Below are 10,536 nucleotides of genomic sequence, written 5' to 3'. Positions count from 1 at the left end.
ACTACATGTAAGGTGTAGTGCACATTGCTTAAATTTAGCAGTTGTTGATTGTTGTGAAGCAACTGAATGTGCGCAAGACTTTTTTGGTACAATTAGTTGTTTGGTAACATTTTTAGGTGCCAGAAAGAGAACCACAACATATGTAGAGTTTCAAAAACAATTATATAAAAACCATCGTATTCGTAGGTTAAAAAGTTTTTCTGCTACGAGATGGACATACTATGACCGTTCTTTAGAAGTTATAAAAATTACTTATAAATCAATTATATAAACATTAAAAAAAATTAGCCTTTGAAGAAACTGACGAAAAAAACAGATATTTAGCTAATAGTTTTTTAAAGCAACTTAATTATTTTAAATTTGTTCTTACAATGCATATGATGCGCAATATATTCTCAATTACTACACCTTTATCAAATTATTTACAAAATCCTGCCATCGATTTCATTCAAGCAATACATTTAATTAAATTGACTCGACAACAAATACAAGATTTAAAAGAGCAATGAAAACTGAACCTGTATATGAGAACCTATTTACAGAAACAAAATTATTTTGTGATGCACAAGACTTAGAGGAACATGATTTAGCAGAGGTGCGTACATCTCGCAAGAAAAAAATGAGTGGAGAAATAAGTAATGACGAAAGAATAACTTCAGCAAATTACCGCTATGTATGTGAAGTTTATAAATGTTCATTGGATGTAATTTTATCTAAACTAGATGATAGATTTAGTGGTTCTGAAAATATCTTCAAAGAATTTTATTACTACTACCTGAATGCTTAGAGTTAAACAAAGTCTCCCCAAATAAATTTGATTATTTGGTAAACTGGTTGTCTGCAGATAGAATTAACAAAAATCGTTTGAATGCAGAATATGAATTATTTGCTTCTAATTATAAAAACTTTATGAATAGTGCTACAGCAAATGACATAAAAATGCAATCTAAACATTCTAAACATACAATTAATACAAATGATTTAAGTGATCAAAATGATACAGACAGTGATGATTCCGAAGAAACAATACATGTTACTGCCATATACTCAGCAGTGTGTAAAATGGGAATGGTGTCAGCTTTTCCAAATTTATTCATGGCTTATAAAGGGATTTGTACTTTGTCACTAACATCAGCAACTGTAGAACGATGTTTTTCCAAGCTTAAACTCATTAAAACAAAATTACGCTCTACTGTTGGAGAAAAAAGGTTGGATAATTTAATGTTAATTTCTTGTAACCCTGATATAGAAGTATCAATTGAATTTGCTATTAATAAATTTGCTTCAACTTTTAGTGTTTTGCACAATGTATTGTTAACACTTAAAAAATGATGTATATTGACTTCCATTCATTGTATTAAAATTGTTTTAATAAGAAAAAAAATGTTAAGTGTATACCTACCTACTTATTAAAGATATCTTATATCTTTAGATTTGTAATATCAAGTTGTTTACTTGGTTATTTAGAATTCGGTACTTAATATATCAACTATCAAAATTAGCAAATTTTAGTATAGATAATAATAGAAAAAAAAAAAAATGATAAAATTAAGTAAGGTTTTGCAGTGTGACTTTTTGGTGGGTGGGTGGGTGGTTTTAACTATTCTTGAACCACCGACTGAAAAATTTCAAACCACCTCTGCAACATAGTACATACAATGACGACGATTAACGCGATAAAGTGATGCACGATGAACTTAAACGAGCGATGTAATGATAAGGTTAACCTCGAAGAAATAGTCGCGATAAAATACTGCACGATTAACAAGCATGAGATAAAACGTCGATGATAATATTTCGCGCGATAAATTGATGCGCGATGAACTGTCGTGGAATCCATCTACAAACACATCCACATTCAATGGCTAATAGGTTTAGTATATTTTATTTACCAGATATTTTGTTATTTATCAAACGTAGAGTTACATTATTTCACTGTGCTCTGCTTATTTAAGTTGTATGTTGTATATATCATAACACTTCGCATACTTTGCTATACTAAAAATGTGTAGTATACATAAGACAAAGTAAAAGTTTCTTTACATTTTATACAAACCCTACAAACATATGATACTAAGCTATAGCTTGATATATTTTTTTTCTTATTATTCAATGATTGCTGTTTCAACAACGTGTAACACAAAAAAAAAAGTTAGGATCTTCTTAACTCTTAGGTTCTTAGTTTTGATTAAACATTTAAAAGTACTTCAATATCAATAGATACATGAATACATCCTGATGTTATCATATAGTGTTCACTATCTTTAAGTTCATTATAATGATATAAAATTAATTTTTGTAAATACGGCATTTGAGAGACAAGGGCAATCAGAAAATCAAAAATTGAGTAGTTTTTCATCCACTCCTAGTTGCACATAATTTGAAGAACTTTTAGTATCTTCTATGAAACAGGTTGAAAGCCAAAAGTCATCAAAAGAAAAGTAACTAGTGGAGCATCAGTTATAACGTCTGAAGAAGTGTTAAGGAAAAAAGAGAACAAAAAAAAAAGGAAAAGCGGGTAGGTACGGAACAGGAAGACGCAGAGAGAATACAAATGAAATTATTGATGAAGTTATAAACAATAATATACATTTTGATATTGATCTACTTCTAAATATGAGTGTCTGTTCCTATGACATCGATTGTTTGATGAAATAGAAAGGGGCCATATTGAATTGGCATTGCAAAAGAATCTTGGAAGATCAGAGCATCAGAACGGAGATTGGCTTTTGATAAAAGTAAGAAAACAGTGCATTATATTATGTCGGGATAGTTCATGAAGTAAAACATCAGATTTATAAGATGAGATTATTAAAATTTAAGAAAGAGAATAAAAATTCTACATCTTTCGTTTCCCCTAATAACGATGATATGGACGTGAAGGAGATAGAGATAATATTATGGAGATTCTTTAAATTAATCAGACGATATCCCAGTACACGGTGTATGCCATGGAGATGACAGAGGGGAACGTGTGTATTCGCCGCATCAGCAGGTGTGAAGTTTGGTCGGCGGACTTCAATAAACTCATAAATAATAATTTAAAAATAATACGAGTATTTTACTGCTCATAAAATTCTGTATACCACAACTGAACTCATAAGTTTGAAAACGTTTCTAATAATTAATGAAGGAAAGACTAATTAATTTCTATCTAGGTTTTTTAATAATATATTCTTTATTATGCTATTAAATTTTGTTAATGTTGTGCTGAATAAATGATACTTCTTTGTTTGTGAAATATAATCCTTAGTGAATAACACGATTTATATATTTATTAAACAATTTTTAGAACTGAACACTTAACATCATAATAATAATTATTAATTTAAACGCATTTGTGCACATTTCGCACATGTCTGGTAAGATTTCCATTTGTTGTGAACACTTTTTCGCAATGATTACAGCTATAAGGCCTTTCGAGAGAATGAGTCCTTGAATGAGCTTTTAAATTGTCGTTTTTCATAAATGTTTTTCCACACTCGGAACACTTGAACTTCTTTTCCCCAGTGTGGGTGTATTTGTGATTAGACAAATTAGACTGGTCCCTAAACCATTTATTACATATATTGCAATGAAAAGATTTAACGCCTAAATGCATTTGTGTGTGCCTCAAAATATGATGTTTGTGCTTGAATGACATCGAACACACATTACAAGTGAAGCTCATTGATTTTTTTCTGGAATTCACTGCTACTGTACCATTCTTGGCCTAGAAGAAAACAATTGATTGAAAACTACGTTAGATGATTCGAAAGACGCACATGGAATATATGAATTCAAAACCTAATAATATAGGTGTTTAATAATTTTATAGTGGAGCATAATTTATCCGAACCTACTCTTCTCGCCGCCGAGCATTGTCGCCGCCACCGTTTCGGTAGTGATAAGCTTTTGAATGACAAGAGTGGTTGTTCTATGGTAAAACAGCAGTTATACTGTGACCAACTTTAGGTGGCGTTGCATAGCAAGTCGAGGGATATTTTCGATTTGCGGAGCGGAGCGACGGCGCCGAGGAGCATAGCGACGAGTGCCGCTAACAAGGCAACACTGTAAATTATTTCTTATTGGTGGTGTCACTGCTGGATCTCTGGTATATTCTGGTACAAGTTGTGGTGGTATATTTAACTCGAGAAATGTCGGTGACGAAACGGTGGCGGCGAGATGTCCTAGACCCTAATTTATCATAGTACAAATTATATTTGTTTGCTATTATTTATATAGAACTATCATAAAATATGGAGATGTTATGAACTGTTCGATTTTTGAACCGAACCAAACTCTGGGTGTTGAAGTGGAAATTCTCCCAAAAATCCAACAGAACCAAATATCTAATAGTTTGGTTCGATAATCGAACCAGAGAAAAAAATGATAAAACTCGGTAAAGTAACTTCTAATATTATTATTCTATTGTTTGTTGCTTGTTGCAACCAGCCGCGACACGCTCTACCGACCACCCATAACCAATGCCCATTCATCGAGTTATCCGAGACTGAACTGGGGAAGGGAGACATCGTAATGAAAACCCTCGATACAAAAATAGATCGTAATTAATTATTTAATGTTTGCTTGTTTTAAATTTTTATGTTTTTGGCTTTTGCTTATCTGTTATAAGGTATTATCGTATTAATGTTAATTAAAAATAAATATATAAAATATTATTGAAAAAATTAAAAATCTCAAGCATAACTATTAAAGTATAAATTATTAACTCTACATCTATAGTATCTTATAGGATTGATATATCTTTATAGTATATAGTATATAAATACTATTATGACCAAGAGGATGAATGCATTTGAGCGGCTAATGAGGTCTATTCAATCTGAAGATATTCAAAACAGTATTGATGACCCAGACGCAGAGACAACTGAGCTTATAAACGAAGAATTTTAAGAAAGCCCAATGGCAACAGGACCAGTAGAGGTAGACAATGCATCAAATCAAAGTTAAATTTATGATTATTTTAACAAAATAGGTTATGACTAATCTATGTGTAATACTTGTAAAAAGTATTAAAAAGTCTTTAATCAACAATAATAATGAAAAACTTAAAATTCACTCCAAAAAATATTCTGAATATCTGCAAACATATAATGAGAAAAATAAAAATAAAATAAAGAACAAGCGTTGAAGAAAAAAAACGAAGACATTACACAGAAACGAAACAAAATTCAGGATTCATTCAACTCAAAATAATATTTATCAAAACATAGTGCAAGAGCTAAATTAATTACCCAAAATATAAGTGAAATGATTGTATTAGATTACCAACCATAGTCTACCGTTGATTTAAGAACATAATGATTACACTAGAGTGCAAGTATTAACTACAAACCAAACAATATTATTTATCTTCTACTGCAATTCATCAGCTGTGTTCAAAACTATTATCTGAACTCAAATATGAAATAATCGCCGAATTGAATAGTATGCAATCCATATCATTTACGTTTGATATCTGGACAATTGAAGCTCAACCATCATATATATCACATACAACACGTTATTTAATGAAAGAATTTGAGCTCCGTAACAAAACACTAGGATTCTTATACTTTCCTGGAGAACATACTGGAAAAAATATTTTTCTCAAAATTAAATCTATGGTTAATGAATGGAACATATATATTTTGAATTAAAACATTTATATTGATATGATCACAGACAATGAAAGAAATATAAGTTGTGCATTCAATAATTATAATTATAATGATATGTTACATCACTATTTTACAATTGGCCATTGATGAAGCTTTAAAGAAAACAATATGGTTAGTTTATTAAAAAAATGTCACTCAATTGTAACTCAATTGTTGATATTATAAATAATAGTTATTATATTTTATTAATTATGATTTTAATTTTGATATAAATAAAAAAAAAAAATGATTACAGCACATTAGTAGCAAGAAGTTTTAATTCTTAATCCTAAATTATGATTATAATTTAATATTTATTGTGTAACTTTATATAACTTTAGTCAATAATACTGTGGTATAGTGGATAAATGATAAATAAAAATGTATCAATAAATATTAATATTTAAATAAAATAATATATAATTTTGACTTTTTTATCCTCGGTTCGAGTTCGATAAAATACTTGAAGAGTTCGGTATGGTTCGGGTTCGATTGAAAGTGTGTAGGTTCGGATCCGTTCAAATTCGTTAATTTAAGAAAGTTGGGTTCAAAGACCTATTAACTATGGACAGCGCTTGGGGAGAGAAGTTAGGATACGATATAGTCGAGTGAGAAAAGAAACTAAGTAGTGTTTTATAGTGTGCCCACTGCCAAATAATAAATTGTGATACAATAAAATCTTGCCGATCGTTATATTTCATTGATAACGTGATAAAATTGTGATTATTGATTAGTTTTAAACAAATAGTGTTAAATGTACCAAATAACAATTTAGATTTAGTACCTGGAATCATTAAGGACGAAATGTTTATAAGAGAAGCAATTCATTTTAATGGGGAACGTCTTCAGGGGTATATGAACTATGATCATAAAATTCAGGATTCTGATGCAATGCCTAAAGCAACTGAAGCTTTGGTATTTATAGTTGTTGCCTTAAATTCCCACTGGAAGATTCCTGTTGGCTATTTCTTAATACACGGACTAACAGCAGAAAAAAAAGCCAACCTTCTCAAGACATGTTTAATTAATATCCATGAAACTGGGGCAATTGTTAAAACATTAACTTTTGACGGAGCTGCTTCAAACATTTCCACGACAATGCATTTAGGAGCAGACCTAACAAATCTAATTTCACGGTTCTCGCATCCAAGTACTAGAGAAGAAATCATTATTTTTTTAGATCCAGCTCACATGCTGAAACTGGTGAGAAACACAATTGGGGATTGGGGTATATTGTACGATGCAGAGGACAATCCAATAGAATGGAAATATTTAAAAAATTTAGTTACGTTACAATAAAATAATAAAATTCATTTGGCTACTAAAATTCGACAAAGAAGTTCGACCAGCTCCGCAAGTTTTCAGTTGCAGTGTAGCTGATGCTCTTTTGTATTGTAAGACAAAAAATATTGAAGATTTTAACAACTGTGACGCTACTATTACCTTTTGTCGAAACATAAACAACGTATTTGATTTTTTAAACACTCGACATTTTATGAGCAAACTCCCACACAAAAAGCCACTTTATAAAGAGCATTATGAAGACATGACCAATTGTATTAATTCATCTATAGGTTACTTAAAAACATTACAAGATAGATATCATCTTCCAATATTAGAATCGCCTAGAAAAACTTGATTTGGTCTCATCACCTGTTTAAAAAGTATGAGTAGACTGTTTGATAACGTCATGAAGACAGCTTAGGTTTTACTTTCCTATAAGATTTCACAGGACTACATAGAAATGCTGTTTTCAGCTATACGGTCAAGAGGGGGCTTCAACAACAACCACACAGCTGGACAGTTTGAAGCTATATACAAGAAACTTATAGTTCATAGTGAGCTATCAATTTCAGAAAATGCCAACTGTTCACCTCAAGACTCTACTACCATTCTGCATGTCACTAGCAGTAAGAAAAAACTAGAAGAAAGCTTTTTAGATGACAGTGATGAACAAATCATTGCACCAGGAGATTTTAATATCTATAAAGAAGATGTTATTCAACATATAGCTGTATTTGTGGTAAGACAGTTAATAAAAATTATTAATTGTTCAGTTTGCTGTTCTGCTCTTGAAGATAGATACATGCATCATACACTTATTGATATAAAAAAATAGAGGTGGACTAAAAAAACCATTAAGTATTTACATCAAGAATTCAAGATTTATCAAGACATTCCGGAAATCCAATTAATTATTGAACAATTAAAACCATGGCTCAATTAAATAAAAATAATCCATCTATCTCATTAAATGTACATATAGCATCTCAATCACCAATAAAAAATCACCTTTTACAAATAACTAAACTTATTATTAAAAAATGTATTGTAATTCGGTTGCATCATCATAATAAAGAACAATGCAGTCAACCAAAAACAAGAATACGTTCATACTTGACCAAACAAATTACATTTCAACATCAATGACAACCATGTTAATATTGTTATTTTATTACAAAAATCTATACTTAATAAATATTTGATATTGTAAATATTTTTATTGTTTTCTATAGACTCCATATTACCATAATATATATTATTACTCTGTGAGGCTCTCTAGTATGTACTATATATTTAATCAATATATTAAAATGGGTGATAATTAATAATTATTGGATTCTGATACAAATCCATAGAGTAATATTCTACATACAAACCTCATAAATTAATTAAATTAAACTATATATTTATTTCCAATTAATTATTTATTTTTATAATGTAAATTTGTACACAATGAGGTAGTACCTGCAATTCTTTAGTGAAATTTGTTACAATGTACAATCAGTTTCAAACAAAAATTAACGGCGATTATACGCAGAAGTGTTTTGTAGAATGAAAAAACTTTTTTTCAATTGCACTAACAGAAAGTAGAAAAATGTACCAGAAATGGTTGTTAAGTATAAATGCAATTAAATTAGGTTTCAGGTCTTAATGATTAAAACATGGCATTGATTAAATATTTAATTAAAATTTGTAGAGACCACAAAGAACTCAAAGTTTAAACTTTTATTTTGTTAATTTATAATTTATATCAAAATTATAAATATTATATTATACTTTTATAGATAGTATGTTTATATATATGATAAAGGCATATGCCTATGGATAAAGGAAATGGAAATAAAAAAGTTTAGTATTTCCTCCATGATTCACTACTTTGTGTTCTTTCTCTCTCAGTTATAGGATCACCTAGCATTGTGGGCAGAGCGGGGTGGAATGCGCTGTCCATAGTTAATAGGTCTATGGTTGGGTTGGACGTAACACGATTGCGGACATTTTACATTTTTACCTGAAAAAAAACATAACACGATTGCGCACCTTAAATATTTTTTCTTTGAGCAAACACAAATAACGGTGTTAATAATGATAATTAATAATATAATTCGTACAGTAAAAAAATATATGGATAAACATCACAGTAACTTATTATTACGCGTCAAACAAAAAATCAAGTTGTTATAACTTTTTAGCACAAAAACGTGGTCCTAATGTCAGCAAATAATTATTTAAAGATATTTCATTATTTTTATATTTTTCTCAAGTGTTCATTATAAATTCAATATTCTCTTCTTGTTAAACCTTGTTAATATTTTGTCGTTTTATACTATATATTTTTAAATAAGTTTCACTTTGAATATTCAATAAAATATGTATAACTTGGTGAATAGATGGGTGAGAAGTATAAAACTGAGCATTATAGTGGCTATGGAAAGATTCTGGCCCATTGGTCGTTCTTGCCTCTGTTGAAGATTCAGTTGCCCATAAAATCGGTGGAAAAGCGGCATCAGATGATGTATAATTGTTCAAAATATAATCAGTAAATTCAAAATTATCTGTAGGGGATATTTTCAATTAAATAAGTAAAAGCATCTTCTACATCTTCCGAAGGTAAAAATCCAAGTGCAAAAAATTGTTTCAACCAAACACCTAGTTCAGATTTTGAATTATAGTCAAGATTAGTTTTGCATGTGAATATAATTGGACTTGAGGTTTCTTCCATGTGACAAAATAGTTCACCAGTATTAGTTATATTTTCACGACTATCAAGCAACTGAGTCATCGCTTCCTCTAAAGATTTTGGAATTTTTTGCATATTACGTGAGAATGAGACGACTACGACGACAGAATGACGACTATCACACTAATGAAATAAAATCCGGTACAATAAATATTACCGGATGTGAATACTCGTACATATTGGAAAAGCACAGCCACTAACACTTATCAGTAGAGCGCGGATTTCTATGCAATTGCATATTTGTTTCTTTTTAATATTTTTGGATTTTTGTCAGTATTCTCTACGAATCATCATAATTTGAAGCAAATGGTGAAATTTTTTTTTGCATATTTCAATGTTATTGCATAATTTTGCATATTTAGGCAAAATTCAAAATGTATTGCATATTTATTGCATATTGAAGCAAAAATTAAAAAAAATGTATAAAATAATATAGTATAATCAAGTAGAAAAATTAAAAATACATTTTATGGGCACGACGTAAATTTAATAAAAAACTGGAAACTCAAAATATGACTTTACATGAAAGCTTTCCAATAATTGACAAAATCAAAGAAAAAATTAATTCTATTCCTGGGCCAAAAGGTGCAACACTTACTACAAAATTAAATGAGCTTTCCAATAAAAATAAAGGTCTAGAAATTGTACGAAAAATAAATGCAGTACTATCAGGCGAAAACGTTCAGCTCGAAGATGTTTACCAAGACCCGAAAATAATAAGTTGCTTCAAATATGCCCCAACAACTTCGGTTGACGTCGAATGTTCGTTTTCAGTATTTAAAAATATGTTAACTGATAAACGTCATAGCTTCACTGAAGAAAAACTTGAAATGCATATGATCATTCATTTTAATAGTAAATAAAATTAAAAAA

At 29.8% G+C, this 10,536-nt stretch overlaps 1 protein-coding gene across 2 annotated transcripts in view; it reads right to left on the bottom strand.

The window, feature by feature from the left end:
* Positions 1-3,161: 3,161 nt before the first annotated feature.
* The window catches only part of LOC111039945 (zinc finger protein 41 homolog), a 22,074-nt gene continuing 14,699 nt past the window's right edge, over positions 3,162-10,536 (bottom strand). Inside the window, exon 2 of one of the 2 annotated variants that reach the window (XM_022323616.1) lies at positions 3,162-3,712. In XM_022323616.1, the coding sequence (XP_022179308.1) occupies positions 3,329-3,712 (384 nt within the window). In that variant the 3' untranslated portion in view covers positions 3,162-3,328. The remainder of the gene's footprint in view (positions 3,713-10,536) is intronic. The other variant, XM_022323615.1, reaches the window with a different exon arrangement.

This window comes from Myzus persicae, unplaced genomic scaffold (genome assembly GCF_001856785.1).
Source record: "Myzus persicae strain clone G006 unplaced genomic scaffold, MPER_G0061.0, whole genome shotgun sequence".
NCBI lineage: Eukaryota > Metazoa > Arthropoda > Insecta > Hemiptera > Aphididae > Myzus > Myzus persicae.
This window is presented reverse-complemented; position numbering and strand designations above follow the sequence as displayed.